The 16,941-nt window shown below is 37.7% G+C and overlaps 1 protein-coding gene across 1 annotated transcript; it reads right to left on the bottom strand.

Moving 5' to 3' along the window:
• Nucleotides 1-625: 625 nt before the first annotated feature.
• Nucleotides 626-16,919, bottom strand: LOC121380768. Its single transcript, XM_041509737.1, has 5 exons — nt 16,696-16,919; nt 9,950-10,061; nt 6,899-7,012; nt 4,673-4,751; nt 626-2,051 (listed from the first exon to the last, which is right to left on the bottom strand). The coding sequence occupies exons 1-5, from the start codon at nt 16,902-16,904 to the stop codon at nt 1,960-1,962; spliced, it is 606 nt and encodes a 201-aa protein (XP_041365671.1). The 5' UTR covers nt 16,905-16,919; the 3' UTR covers nt 626-1,959.
• Between the last annotated feature and the right edge of the window lie 22 nt (nt 16,920-16,941).

Below are 16,941 nucleotides of genomic sequence, written 5' to 3'. Positions count from 1 at the left end.
GCGGGTTTCCTCTCAAAATCTGTGTGGTCCTTAACCATATGTCTGACGTCATATAACCGTAAATAAAATGTGTTGAGTGCGTCGTTAAATAAAACATTTCTTTCTTTCTTTCAATATTAGTATTACATCATATATTATTCCAAGATGCAAACGCCTTAGTTAAAACACAATAAAGCGTTCACATTTAATACCTAAACTGTTCCAGCCTATCCGTTTCAACTGGAACGGTGTGAAAAGTGTCTAGACGCTTTTTGGTTGAAAAGTTTTCACAACGTTATAACAGCACTGTATAGGAACGACCAAACAATTTTGTCGTTAAAACATTTCCAAAACGGTTCTGAAACGTTTTAAGACGCAGATGGGAACACCGCTTCAAACTACTGACCGATAAGCACAACCTCAAATTTAGTTCATATACTTCACTCTTTTGTTCACCATCTCTATATTTATTACAATGTCACACGTAACGATTTCCATATACCTTTGTAAAACTGCTGTATTTCCCCGTCTCACTTTCACTTTATCTCGAATGCATAAGCATATTTTGCTTTTCACAAGAAAGTTTATCTTAATGCTTTAAAAACATCAAAACATAGTATTCAATGAAACAAAACAGTCAAGCTTGTGTATTTGATATTTTATTTGTCGAGTTGTTAACTATTTTATTTTCAGTAGCATTTGGATTTCAATATGAGTAATGGTACTTCCGGTTATAGGCCACAACAAAATGGTAAAAGTTATGCAAACACATGTACCTACTATCACCCTAACAAATGGGTTGTCTCAACGCACCCATGTTTAAAATTCTGTATGATGCTGCCCTGGTCTTTGTGCATAGGAAACGGATCCATTCATTTAAATAGTTGCCTCATCCACACCCAATCACACTCTGATTGACATTAAAGTGCCTCGCGACTTCTCGTTGACTGTGCTCAACCTGTATCTCCATTACCCTTCTCAACATTAGTCAATTTCAATTTTCAATTTCTTTATTAACTTGAGCTTTTATCAGTACAGAATAATGATATATACATACAGGTAAACAGTGGTGATGTACATAAATTGATATAATTATATTATACGAGCTGTGGAGAGTGCATAATAGAAACTATTAAATACAGCTATTTCTCAAATTTTCTTTTCTATTGTGTTCCCTTTGTGGAAACCCCAAACCTCAGAGGCATAACATAATAGTAGTGATATAACAGTCGAACAATGATATCAAAGTTTCAGTATTTAAGTATAAAGATTTTGTATTGGAACACAATGCAAACGTTGCTTTTCTTCCTTGATCTGCTAGATGTTTTTCAGCAACTGTGAATTTGTTATTGTAATGCAAAATGAAACACAAATAGGGGAATTTATCAACTATTTCTTAAACTTTATGGTTATAAAACCACTTTTCCCCATTTTTAATTTTTCCAGCATTTCTAAAAATCATTACTTTTGACTTTTCTAAGTTAACTTCTATACCCCATTGATTTGAATATTCATATAAGCAGTCCAACATTTGCTGTAAACCATCAACAGACTCAGAAAATATTACCAAATCATCTGCATACAACAATAAGAATAGAGTAATATCTTACATTCATATGATAAACAACCGTTTTGTATAAAGGTAATTAATAAACAAATAAAATAAAATAGGTGATAACACTTCGCCTTGCATTAAACCCAAATTGTTGGCAAAATAATCCGATATATAACCAATAATGTTTATACAACTACACACATTGAGATACAGTGAATAAATAACAGTTAAAAGTTTTCTTTTGACACCAGCCTTAACAAGTCATTAGGTTTCAATTGGGTATCTATATTCAGTGACAAGATACCAGAGAACAAAGAACAAGTATGTTAATTGACAAAAACAATATTGGTGAGTTTCATTATCCATTTATAAATAAATTTAAAGAAACGTCAAGTAGAATGCTGAAAAAACCACCTTTTATTCAATTAGTATTTATCACAGTTTGCCGTGGAATGTTGGGTGCAAATGCTGTCATTTGTAGTTTCAGTGTAATTAGCAGATTTGTCGAGACCAATTCCTGAAAAGATAAACATGCATTATTAAAATATGGATGTATGCCCACATTAAGACTGAGATCAAATGTCGGAATTGAAACGTGCTTAGCTCGAATTAATGTTCAAACAGCACCCCCTTTCAATAAAGTTCCGGTTAAATACGCATTTGCTGACAGTTTTTTCTGCATTAGTGATTAATATATGATTTTTTTTTTTTTTATCAAGGGGAGCTTGAAAATGATCGATGAAGGTATTTAATGTCAAACATAGGATTGTTCTGGTATTAGAGTGGAAATCCTTCACTACCGTTTGGTAGGCAGCGATCGCGCAGAATGTATATAGATTGGTCTCTGACGGCAAGAGAGTTGATAACTGTCTAGGTCTCTTACCGTCAGAGTACTTAGGCTACTCATTTTGCAATTTTGTGGGCTACCCTTTTTGCAATTTTGTGGGGCCCCCTTTACAAAACTCTGGTTCTCCACAGGGGTCCGTTAGAACCACCCAACACCCACCCCCAGCACTGACCCCAACTTTATTTGTATTTATCGTGGGAATTACAAGGACGTTTGTAAGGGGTTCGTTTTTGCAATCAACTATATAGAAAATTGTATACGACTAATCACTGACGCGTTTTCAGGGTAATTTAGTGTTGTATATTGTGAATGATTAATTTAATTTTTTAAAATTAAAAATATAAATTATTAAATAAGTAAATAATAAGGAGGAAAAAAAGAAGGCTGGAAAAATTCCAGTGCAAAATTGCTGTTGAATTTTTTTGTTTGAACATTACTAGTGCACCTGAATGTATTTTGAAGAAAATATTGTGATTAAAAAATTGTACCTTTTACGAAATAAGGATTTTCAAGTGAAATTACGGTAAGATATGTTATATTATCTATTGTGTACGAAGCCAAAACAAGGGTGCAAAAAATGACTGTCGTCGACCTTATAGTCCGTCTCACAGGGAACGTTTTTTTCATGCTATGGAATTTATTATAATTATTTATTTATGAGCCAATTGGTGTGTCAATTGTACACAATTTTTTAAAATTGTTTTGTTATTTCCAAAACCAAACCAAACTGAAATTTACAACAAAAAAACTATTTATAGAATGATGGGACGGACTATTGTTGCACTTCAGTGCCAGTGAGGCAGTCGAAAGGTAAGATGATGCAGACATAGTATTTGTATTACTACCCCAATCTCAGGCTCAATGTTATGTTCTACAAATGCATAGAAATAACTAATATAGCAGCCTGTACACCTATGACGATAATTGGTCGATTCAAATAACAGTTGCAGGATAAAACCAGCATAGGCGTACAGGCTCCCATTTTTGTAGGGGGGGCTGGTTTTTGCCCGAGTTAAACGAACATGCCCAAATCTGGATAACAACATTTATTTTTATTAGCATTACTACCAAACCGTTTAGTGTAGCGGCCAAGGCTAAAACAGGACTTTATTTAAGGAAATACCCCAACCAGAGGTATAACAAGCTGAAATTGTCACATTAAAACCGTCTGAATGGAGGTTGTAGTTGTTGAAATGCTACACGGCATATTGAATTAACCCATTATGTGCTGTAACGTGTGAAGAACTGTTAACTTGTAAAATTTATGAATATTTCAGATCTGCATATGTTGAAAGATATTTTAGGAGTTTGATGCTTCTAATAAGGGTTAACACCCCCCACTAAAATAGCCCCCAAATGTGGCAATTGTCTTTTAAAATAAGTCCATTTGTCTCTCAGTATAATTGCATTGTATGTTATAACGGTATCAAACTTGATGTAAGTCATCGTCTAAGATTCCTTTTGATTAACAAATTCAGTAAAACCCAGACGTATAGTGCACAATCTGATAAATTACCCCTTAACAGCAAAACATTATATTTTTAAAAAGCCTATTTAATGAATAAATACTGTTAATTTAGTTGTTTTTTTTATAATGAAAATAACCCTTATTTGAAGCATCAAACTCCTAAAATATCTTGCAACATTTTCACTTCAAAGAAATACTCTGAAATATTCATCAATTCTACAAGTTACCACTACTTACTGCATCAAATAAGCAAATATTTGAAAACTTGTTTGTACATATTACAGTATTAAGGGGTTAATTCAATATGTTGCACAGTATTTCAACTACAACAATCTCCATTTCCAAAAACCCAGACATCTAGACGGTTCAAATGAGACAATTTTCAGCTTGTTATACCTCCGCTTGGGGTGGATCTAATGTTTTGGGTCTCGGCCGCTACACTAGTTATATAGGGTTGCAAACGAACCACTCTGCATTTTCCCATGGATTACTAATTTTGAGAGTAGAATGATGGAAATACACGTTAAAAGGTCTCAGGTCAGCACATTTTGCCCTAATATCTCTATCATGTTTGCTCGAATTTAAGGTCCCCCACCCGTCTCGTACGCTTATGGAAACCAGTGGCAGAATATCCGAAAGGTGTTTTTTCTTACGCATCTGAATGCATATAGTAGGAATATATTTGCAATGCTTAAACACCTGCGTTTAAGTAAAACAGGTTTCATCAATTCGGATCTTACTGTTCGATTACCGAAGAAACTACTTTCGCCTGTAATACTAGCTGTTATTATTGTTTATGTTAAATGTAAACACGTGCACACACCTTGTATCAGGTTAAAGAGGTTACAGTAGTTTGTCCCATAGTCCAAAACGGCATACCATGTTCGAGATGTGCTGTAACCCTGCAATACAAACATGGGTACACTTTCAACAAACAGTAAGTAAGGTACTGCCATTATTTTACAAAATCATAACAGAATGTTATATCGTAATTCAATCAAACAGTACACTGTTTAAAAACAATCAACGAAACTGAATATGCGAGCTATCCAATGGCAGAACACCACTGGAATGGATTATTATAGCTACTGTAACTAGGTCCGTCTTTTTAATTAGTATTTTGTGTGTAGTTGTAGAGGCATTTGTGATAAAGAAAAAGCCCATGAACATTTTAGTAGCAGACGAGAGTGTGTTTGTTTGACCATAAACCTCATGATTCAGTTGGTTGTCGTCATTGAAAGATAAACTATTCTATTACTCTGCCTGCCCCACCCCTCAAAAGAGTTAAAGTTCGTTTTGTTTGACCATAAACCTCATGATTCAGTTGGTTGTCGTCATTGAAAGATAAACTATTCTATTACTCTGCCTGCCCCACCCCTCAAAAGAGTTAAAGTTCGTTTTGTTTGACGACACCACTAGAACACTTTGATTTATTAATCATCATTATTTCTTTGAACGTCAATTTTTAACCAGCAAAGACAAATCGTGTTAACATTTCTAAACCGTTTTGAACCAATTACACTTCAGCTGATATTAAACGGTCAAGACACGTTTAATGATAATACCAATAAACACATATTTGAGCATGATCACAAATACATTAAACAGACAACGATTTGAATTACAAAAACTTTATCTCGTGGTGTGGAATCATTTATTTATTTATTCATTTATTTATGTGTTGTTACTTTTACTATTATATTGTTATTACTTACCAGTTGGGCTGTCTGAGAAGATAAAATGTTAATAATGAATACTGTTAAACCACCGATTATTTCTATTTCTTTTCTTTTCCTTTTCTGTCCTTTCAGTCGTTTTTCTCAAACATTTACTATGATTGATTGACCGATTGATTGAAAATTGCAGTCGCCATTATTGTACAATTTAATGGTTGTGATTCGGAGAGGGCCTCATAAGTTGGATAACTTATGCCCAATCCTTTTGTATATACATGTATACTATATGTTATGCAATAAACTATGTTTTCAATCTATTAATCATCGGCCATTGGATGTCAAACGTTGGTAATCTCCCTAACGGAGTACTACCCAGCGTTATTACTAACGTTGTGAAAGATATAAAAGGACAATTATTTATTATGTATTCTATGGTAACAGGTTTAAACTAACGAAAAGATAAAGATTGTAAAACTTGGGGAGGTGACAACTTTACTATGTCACTCAAAGTGTGGTCCAGTAAGACCGTCTTTATATTGGTAAAGTGGTAAAGTGTTCGCTTGATGCGCGGTCGGTCTGGAATTAATCCCCGTCGGTGGGCCCATTTGGCTATTTTTCGCTCCAGCCAGTGCATCACGACTGGTATAGCAAAGGCCGTGGTATGTGTTATTCTGTCTGTGGGATGGCGCATATAAAAGATCCCTTGCTGCTAATCGAAAATAGTAGCCCATGAAGTGGCAACAGCGGGTTTCCTCTCCCAATATCTGTGTGGTTCTTAACAATATGTCCGACGCCATATAACCGTAAATAAAACGTGTTGAGAGTGTCGTTAAATAAAACATTTCCTTCTTCCTCCCTTCACTGAAAAATGAGGAATAGGTTTGAACAGAAGCAAAAGCGGTGAAGTATGAATCTAGCTTTAATCATTAGCTGTCTCACGTTGTAATACAATGTAAAATGCAGCGTTCGTATTTGTTGCAACACAAATACTAGAAGAAAATAAAATTATATTAATAACAAATGGTCGCGCGAAAAGTAGAACAAATCAGTGTCACGAGTTTTATGCCACGTCAGCATACATTTAAGTAGGGAGTGGTAGGGGGTGAGGTCAGCCAATCAGAAAGCCGCATTTGGTCACGCGACTTAGTTCATTTGTATACATGGCGCCAGAGTAACGTCACCACTACTACGAAGTATTCTACTATGCAGTTATATATAGTTGTACATATCAAATAATCAATATTACAATAACAAATTAAACATCAATTAAATAATAAAAACAGTATATACAAATACTATGAAATATGAGTTAACATTACCAAGCTGAGCTATCAACACGGTCTATATTAATATACCTTCTATGGATAACTCACGTGGATTTTACATATTGTGTTGTCTTGTGTGAAGTCAAACTTTAAGTCGTCCACATATCCCTTGGTGGGAGTTTCGTGCCTGGCCGTTATCATGGACGTCGTGTTGACACCAAGCTGAAAGCGTTTCATTATATACTAAAAGTCAAAAGTTATTGTGACACACAAAAGACAAAGATAATTGATGATAAGTTTTTACTGCCGTGTATGAAACGTTATAACATGGAAAGAGAAATGTCCGAAGGTATGTAAATGAGCAATAGTCCATGAAAAGGGCGCACCTGCCATATGCAAATGAGCCACATGACTAAAGGGGGTCCAGAGCGAAGTTCACACAGTCAGTAGTGAGTGTGTCCACCTTGAGCATTGATACAGGCCTGGCACCGTCATCTCATTGAGGCCACTAAATGCTGGAGAAAGGGATGGTACTGGCTGTGAGGGTTGCTTGCTGGATGCGTCGTTCGGATCCATGTGTCTTGGCGAGGGGCTGTCACGGGTGGTCGGCCGCTACGGGGACAGTCCCTGACCTGGTTGTTTTGTTGATATCGTTGCCGTAAGTGCCGTATGGTGTTTCTGTGGACGTTGAATTGCCATGCGACGTCACGCTGCGGGTCCCAGATCCAAGCATCCCTATGACTCACCATCTGTCATTTTCACTGATGCGTGGCATGACAAAATTGCAGCAAACAGTTCACTAATGGTGTTTTTCTGACTTCTGGAGGCTGCACAGAGTGTCAATGATTTGCGACTGAATGTCTGGCATTTTATGATGAACACTGGACAGCATTTCGCCCGAATATTCCATGTTTCTTGCACAAAGCATGCAATCGCTGCAACAACTGCTTGGTTGCATTTCTTTGAGCTGTTTCATGCACATTTTCTCTGGGTTACATCCATAAATCCATTCATAAATTTATAACTCCAAACAATTTTGGAGGGCCTGGATTTTGTTGGTTGGCTGGAGGGTGTGGACGTTGTCGAACACGACGATACATGACATCCCATGGGTGCTCTATGGGAACGTGTCTGGCGAAAATGCAGGCCACTGCAACACGTTGACGTTGTTGGCTCCACGGAAGTTCTGTACGATTCTGGCTGTATGGGGCCTGGCGTTGTCATGCTGATAAAGTACACCACGTGGTTTCTGTTGGAGAAATGGTAGGACAATCGAACGGAGAATGGCATCCATGTAACGCTGAGCTGTCAAGTTTCCATTAACGATGACTAGTGGTGTCCTCCCCTGCCCACAGATTCCTCCCACACATCATGACACTCCATCCACCATATGCCACGACCTCCTGAACGCAACAGGCCGCCGTTTGTTCTCCCTTTCGCAGATAAACACGTCATCTTCCATCCACTCTGCCAACGTCGTACAGTCAATGCCCATCTCAATCTCGGACGACGATGTTGCGCTGTTAATAACTGTCCTCTGTGTGCTCTGTAAGCCTTTATTCCATAAGCCTCGAGTCGCCTGGCTACTGTTGACTAACCCTGTGACCTAAGGCATTCGTCGCTGAGACGTTACTGTCAGGAAGCGATTCCGGAGATGCAAGGTATGCAAGTACCGGTCATCATGAGGCGTGGTCACCCTGAGTCTGCCTGATCTTGGCCTGTCTGATGTCTGCCCTGTCCGCCTGTAACGTTGCATAAAGTTCGTTACAGCAATACGGGAACAACCGAAGGTACTTGCGATGTGGGCATGGGTGGTTCCCATCTGTACCATACACAGGGCTCGCTCACGTTGTTCGGGTGTTAGTTATGGTATTCCTACGGTGATTTTTTTTTATCGTTATGGATGTCTGACATGCCGTCTAAACCGTTTTTATACCCTTATTGCACGTGCAGTTGCGGTTGCTCATGAGGCACGTGCTTTTTACTATTTCGCGTGTTCCCTCCAAAACGTGCCGTGGACGGGTATTATTTTCTGCATACAGTATTCTTGTGTTTGGACTATTTCTTTTGGATTGATTTAGTTTGAACTTGTTTTTCAGGGGTTTTTTTTAAAGTGGTAAAGTTTCTTATGGCCTTCAGTTAAGATTAACTGCAACTGCAACTAATACACAACAAGATGAACAGATATTATCTATTGCATTGGATTAATCATTTTATACCGCCGTCTATGATGGGTCGTAATATGGTATGGCGTTGTTCGTCCGTCCGTCTGTTAACGTTTTCTTGTCCGGAACATATTTTGCATACAGGACCATTAAACCTCACATGTAGGAACAACCTGGGATGACGGTGTCGCGTACTATTACTAAGTCACTGTGACCTATTTGTCACGGTCCACTGCACATAACAGTGAATCCTTGTCCGGACCATATCTTGCATACAGGACCGTCAGACCTCACATGTAGGAAACAACATGGGATGGCGCCGTATCGCGTACTATTACTAGGTCACTGTGACCTACTTTTCAGTCTAGTTCACACAACAGTAAATCCTGTAAATAAATAGGTACCAGGATACCCTTTTCTGTAATCAAACGACGTTACCGTATCAGAGTATCCGCATAAATTATGTACATACAGATACAACTTTACCTCGTACCAGCAAAACAAAATTAAGTGTTTTTTGTCAATAATTCCAGTTTTGCTCGATATAAGAAAGAAAAGGAAACCTGCTTTGGAAAACAAAATGTAATTATGTGCAATTTAAAAAACAAAAAGACTCATTGGTCAAGACGTAAATAAAATAGCGATACTCTATAGTGCTGAGAGCTTCATCTACTTTTTAATCCAATACACTTATAAGAAACAAATTTCCAAGTAGTAGAGATAGATTTAACCCCAAAATTCGAATGTAGATATTTGTAGCATAAACTAATCAAGGAAATTAATTTCAACCTCGTGAAAGCAGTTGACATTCTTTATTGTGAGTACTGCTGTTTAGTTAATATACTGACCAGTGTTTTTACAAATAGCAAATAAAGTAGAATATTTTCCAAACGGTTTTTGTTTTACAGATGCAGTTATTTTAAAGCCTAAAACAATTTCTAAATATTATTTGTAATGTAGTATAGAGAAACAAAACTATTCGCCCAGTGCGTACCGTGTAAAGGCATTTTTCGTTGTCGCGATTTGGACAGTTCTTCCGTCCGCTCCATGCCTGTATCTGTTTAACAAGACTGTCGACCACTGAAGAACATTTCCTGCCTGACGTCCTGTGGTAAATATACTAGTCATAACATATAGAAAACAAAGGCATTGGATGATTTAACAAAACCGAAGCACATTTTAAACTACGGCTAGGCCTATTTGCAATCTAATTAAAATTAGCTCCACTATTACATGTGGATCTAACAGCAGCCCGTTGGAGCTCATGTCCAGCTGACCTTTCATTCGACCAATCAAAACCTTTCTTGCAAAATCATGCCAGTGATTTGAAAAGAATTTGAAAACATTCGGGATTATGCGAAATGATTCGGGTGAATTACGAAGTATGCCGGAAACTAATTGCAATATAAAATTCGTTTCAAAACAAACAAAAAACCGTGATGGTATAGCCATAAAATCTGTTTATACTAGTATACAATCCAGAGTTTATTACTGCACGTTTCCCCCTGTTTTTTCAATGTTGAAATAGACCAACAAGTTCGCCTATTGCATAAATAGTCTCGTCCGATATTTTTAGAATTTGTATGCTCCCGAATAAGGCTGTAAAAGGCGAAGTGTAATTGGTCGATATTAAAATTGTTATTTATAGATGAAATGTCACCTGAAATGTCACCTGGACATGGGAGTCCACGCAATGCTGTTAGATCTACTGGTAGACCCAGTAGAGCTAATTTTAATCAGATTGTGTTATTTGGTGTCTACGGTGTCTATATACTGTAGCGCCCAGTGGTAAAGCGCTCGTTGATGCGCGGTTGGTTTAGGATCGATCCCCGTCAGTGGGCTATTTCTCGCTCCAGCCAGTGCACCACGACTGGTACCTCAAAGGCCGTGGAATGCGCTATCCTATCTATGGGATGGTGCATACAAAAAATACCTTGCTGCTAATCGAAAAGAAAGAAAGACAGAAGTATATGTTTTATTTAACGACGCACTCAACACTATTTTATTTACGGTTATATGGCGTCGAAATATGGTTAAGGACCACACAAGATATTGAGAGAGGAAACCCGTGGCGCCACTTCATGGGCTACTCTTTTCAATTAGCAGCAAGGGGAGCAGCAAGGGGTCTTTTATATGCACCATCCCACAGACAGGGTAGTACATACCACGGCCTTTGATATACCAGTTGGGGTGCACTGGCTATAACGAGAAATAGCCATGCTGTCTGTGGGAAGTGCATATAAAAATTCCCTCGCCGTTAATGGGAAAATGTAAGGAGTTTTACTCTACGTTTCACAATGATCAAATTGTTGACATCAATAGCCAATGATTAGTGTGTGTGTGTGTGTGTGTGTGTGTGTGTGTGTGTGTGTGTGTGTGTGTGTGTGTGTTCTAGTGGTGTCGTTAAACAAAACAAACTTTTAACTTTCATTTACTTGAATATTTATTCCACTATAAAACTAATGCTTTCTTTACATTGTTAAACGATGTTTTAGTTTGAAATATCTAATATAATTTTAAATAAATGAGTTACAAATCTGTATTAGTATATGTTTATGAAACGTATTTCATAAAAAAAGGATAGGTGCATTTTAGTAGTCTAAAGGTGCATTAAAATACTGTAACTAATTACTCATACGACATGATTCAGATACATTCATTAAGTTCATGCAGGACACTATTACATATTTGTAGTGGCGTGGGGTGCACGATCCAGGCCATTTCAAACACTCTAAACATAGGGACAAAGAACACACCCCTACACTCACCAACCACCCAACAAATATACACACTAGTACACCATGGATCTGGATACACACATGTTGGTTTTCACCAGTCCCATTAACCGAGATAGATACTAGAATATGTTGGTCTCCATAAAACCAATATCTTCAGCCAGTGTTATCTTCCACTGATGACAATATCTTCAGCCAGTGTTATGACAATAATTCCCAAACTTGATGACCACAAGACAACATGTTGGCCAAATCTAACTGGAATTATCCTGATAAAATCCAATCTGGACTATATAGAGAGAATAGCAGGTTAATAATATAGGTTATCGGCTTTATCCAGCTGAGTATCCTATCCTCTGGCGTTATTCCATTATATGTGAGAATAACGCTAGACTGAACGGATGAGCCAATAAGCTATATCATTAACAGATTATCCTGCAATCTACAAAAAAAAGAGAAATAAGTGAAGAGTTTGTCGTTTTGTTTAACGACTTCACTAGAGTACATTGATTTGTTAATCATCGGCTATTGGATGTCAAACATTTCGTAATCTTAGAGACGAAACCCGCTGCATTTTTCCATTAGTAGCAAGGGATCTTTATATGCACTATTCCGCAGACAGAATAGCACATACCACGAGCTTTTATATACCAATCATGGTGCACTGGCTGGAATGAGAAATAGCCCAATGGACCCACCGACGGGGATCGATCCCAATCCGACCTCGCATCAAGCGAGCGCTACGTCCCACCCCTTAATAAATGAAGAATTCATATTGCTTCCTATACCGTATTGAAATTAATGATCTAGTGCAAAGTATACGGGTCGATTCATGCTAGTTGCAGTATTCTATTTCGATCGGTCACTATAATCGGTCAAATAAGTATACCAGTTATGGGCCAGTATCAAATGTTATCTTTAAAAAAAGAAAAAAAAGAAAGAAAGAAAGAACAAAACAGCAATGCAGTGGCGGTGACAGGTTACAGACATGGTTAAAACATTGCAGATTGCATGTACATCAGCCTTTTACTCACAGCTGTTTGGTTACCTAACCTTTCCTCAACATACAACACAACATGCAATAATTATACAGCATAATACGCTCGACTATAGCGTGACCAGCTGGTTCCATCCAGTGGTATGTTCATGAGGCCAAGCGCTCGCGAACAATCCGACTGGTAACATCGTGTTCCATCATAGCACATTCATTTAACAGACTAAAATAACACCTAGAAATTCCAACCCAAGGCATGTTCTGAAGGGCGAGTGATCGCAGTCGTTCGTTGGACTGAGTTTAGCTTATTTTTTTTTTTTTTTTTTTTTGGGGGGGGGGGGGGGGGGGGGGGGCAGAAATGTACCCCCTTCCACTTTTTTATTTTAGAAGAAACAAATGTATATATAGGCCCAGCCCCCCCCCCCCCCCCCCCCCCCCCGAAATTACACTTTCCACTAAGATCCCTGCGCTTGCTGTAACCTCACCGTGGTGCAGGGGTATAACATTCTCTTTGAGAATGGCCAATAGAGCACAAATTGAAATTTTGAGTAAAAGTCAGTATATCTGTGATATTTGTATTTTTGCACAGTTCTTTACACTGTTTTTATTTAAATCTTGAATTTTTATATTGGATGTTGATCATCACCTTATTTGTTTGCATTGCCATAGTTGACACCAAATAGCCGATGTATTTTCCGTGCTGGGGTGTCGTTAAACATTCATTCATTCATTCCACTAAGAAGTCTAATCTACTTTTGTTTTATGCCAGATCCATCTGCCCCACCACCCCCACAGCTCATATTTAGCCGCCTATTCTAAGTCGTAGACCCCCCCCCCCCCCCCTCAACAGCTGTGTTTATCCGCCTAACCCTAAATGTTTCCAGTTAGTAGTAGAATATCTTTATTCTATACGATCATCCACACATACACATTCCCGACTTTAGTTTTTGTTTTTTTTAAACTTATATTTGTCTGTTAAAGAATAAGTTAAGTTACATTTGCCATTTGCCATAATGGATTTTACTTGAAGCAAGCAGGAAATTGCATTTTACAACATGAAGTTTTTAACATTTTCCGCGGGAGGAAAGAAAGAAAGAAAGAAATGTTTTATTTAACGACGCACGCTTTCCGATTAGCAGCAAGGGATATTTTATTTGCGCTTCCCACAGGCAGGATAGCACAAACTATGACCTTTGTTCCTTTGTTGAAGCAGTTATGGATCACTGGTCGGTGCAAGTGGTTTTCACCTACCCATTGAGCCTTGCGGAGCACTCACTCAGGGTTTGGAGTCGGTATCTGGATTAAAAATCCCATGTCTCAACTGCGATCCGAACCCAGTACCTACCAGCCTGTAGACCGACGGCCTAACCACGACGCCACCGAGGCCGATTCCGCGGGAGGATTAACCCGATCTAAAGTACCTCTACAAATGACGTAAATGCGCCACCAAAAGAGCCAAACCAGAGTTGTTACGTTTTAATACAAAGTCCTTCATACTAAATTAGTAATGACTGGATTGTACAGTTGTTCATATACATCCATACAAAGGTTATACATCGTAAAAAAAGCATTTTTAAAATGTGCATTTGTCAGTACCGGTATGTGTAATGAAGAATTTTACTTGTAGAATGCATAAAAATGCATTTCAGACCATCTTACTTTCAAATCTCCCGGGGGAGCATGTTCCAAGCCCCAGTAGAAAATCTTAATTAGTCATCCCCCTCTACAAATGTTCACTTACTGTCGCCATCTCTGATTATGTTTTACTAGTAAACTTGTGCCAACATGTCTTTCCCCCTCTAAAAAAATTGCGGGCGTCTATGGGTGGGGTGGGGGGAAGAAGGCGTGCAAAACTATTAGAAATTGTGTTTTGTTTAATGACACCACTAAAACACATTGATTTATTGATCATCGGCTATTGGATGTCAAACATATGGTAATTTTGAGGAAACCCGCTACATTGTTCCATTAGCAGCAAGGAATCTTTTATATGCATATATATATTATAATTATAAAATAATAACAAATAAATAAATAATTTTTTTATTATTATTTATTTTTATTATTATTATTTATTAATTAATTATAATAATAAAATAAATAAAATAAAAAATTCGACGAAATGGGTGGGGGTGCGATTTTTGGTGTGGCATGCATGCGAGTTACGTTAGTAAATTATTTATTTATCATTTTATCGCACACATTTAACATCATAATAACTCGTATCTTTATAAAAAATAAAAATAAATAAAATAAAAGTAAATGTGACATCTTGAATATCCCAGAGCTAATAATAGTAACAGCTAAACGTTGACATCTACTCTAGATCTAAGGTCAGTCTTTCTTTTTTAAAAATGGTACACCACGTTTTCTACAAATGTACATAACTGAAATACTTTTCTATATTTTAGGATGCATTCAGTAAAGTTTCACTTAATAACCATCAAAATTATTTACACTTGCGTGTGTTTAATTTATTCCCTATGCTTTTGTATTGGCGTATATAGGTGCTTTATTATTTATGTTTTTAATCATTCACAGATTTCCACCGATATTGATATGAATATACAATCTTTAAATAAGGTTGAATTATCCGAGAGACTGGTTTTGCTTTTGCAAAAAGTCAAAAAGACTGAAATTGCACCCAGCTGCAATGCCGTAACATGTTATTGTTACGTGAATTTCACTCCCTTAATGGCGGCCGTACGGTTACGCCATCTATCGGCAACGTCATAAACTGCTGGGCGACAATCGAAAAAACCCGTTTATACTAATAATTTATACTAACATATGTAAATACACATTTTTAGTATAACATTTTGTGAAATATCTTAAAATATCAGTGAAATAAAAGTGTTATCAGTCACTCAGTAACGGTAACACATTTTACAGTGAAAATTCACTATTTCACTCTAAAATATGTTATCGGCACTGTAGAAAGTGTTATCTTCACTGTAAGAAAGCCGGAACTATTTTACTGCTGGCATTTTAAAAATAAAGGTAAATTGCCAAAAGTTATATAATAAATAGAAAATTTCATATTTTTTGGACAAATATGATTTATATCTCATCTCGTGAAGTTTGCAATCATATCACACTCGTCGCGCATGCACGACTCGTGAGATATGATTGCTAACTTCACTCGAAGAGATATAAATCATATTTGAAAAAGAAAAAAACCCATGATAATCCTCTATGTATTAATGCAACATTGAAATTGGGTAGGATAGTAATACTTTGATGTGCATCTATTTTAACATGCAATATTTAGTACTGATTTGAGAAGAAATAGGCAGCTATTTGGATAACAACTGTGTTTATAAATATTGATACGAAAAAAAAAAAAAATGTTTTATTTAACGACGCACTCAACACATTTTATTTACGGTTATATGGCGTCAGACATATGGTTAAGGACCACACAGAGTTTTGAGAGGAAACCCGCTGTCGCCACTACATGGGCTACTCTTTCCGATTAGCAGCAAGGGATATTTTATTTGCGCTTCCCACAGGCAGGATAGCACAAACCATGACCTTTGTTGAAGCAGTTATGGATCACTGGTCGGTGCAAGTGGTTTACACCTACCCATTGAGCCTTGCGGGGCACACACTCAGGGTTTGGAGTCGGTATCTGGATTAAAAATCCCATGCCTCGACTGGGATCCGAACCCAGTACCTACCAGCCTGTAGACCGATGGCCTAACCACGACGCCGGTATATATTGATACGAATGCTTATACTCACAGTAACTGGTCTTACTACGCTACCAAAAATCGGTAAACGTCTACTCCCGCAATAACCGGGTTACCATAGTGTTCCACCATGCAACCCCCCCCCCCCCCCCTCCCCCTTTAAAAAAAAAAAAAATCGATTAACAAATATTAAACATTTTGCGAAGTTCGGTTTGAACTTTCCGATGATGTCAGTACACTCGGATATGAGCGGGTTGCTAATAATAGCCAGGGTTGTTTACTATTTACAGTGCGAGTAATAATCTGCGAACATACTTACCAGTCAACATTGCAAGACGCGTGTAGTGGAGCTGGTACTGGGTCGGGAAAAAACACCATCAACACAACTACCACAAGGCTACTCGACTTCATCGGGCTCAGCATGACAGAGGAATGAAAACAGCGAGTTGGTAAACACTCTTTATCAAGTCGGCAGTCACGTGCTAAACGAAGTGACACCAAGCGTGGAGCGGCGCTGGGAAAGGTCATTTCCTGTTAAGTCTATATGGCCTCAGATTACAGTTAT

The sequence above is a fragment of the Gigantopelta aegis genome, chromosome 9 (genome assembly GCF_016097555.1).
Source record: "Gigantopelta aegis isolate Gae_Host chromosome 9, Gae_host_genome, whole genome shotgun sequence".
Classification (NCBI taxonomy): domain Eukaryota; kingdom Metazoa; phylum Mollusca; class Gastropoda; order Neomphalida; family Peltospiridae; genus Gigantopelta; species Gigantopelta aegis.
The sequence above is the reverse complement of the archived record's forward strand: the minus strand, read 5'-3'. Positions and strand labels throughout refer to the sequence as shown.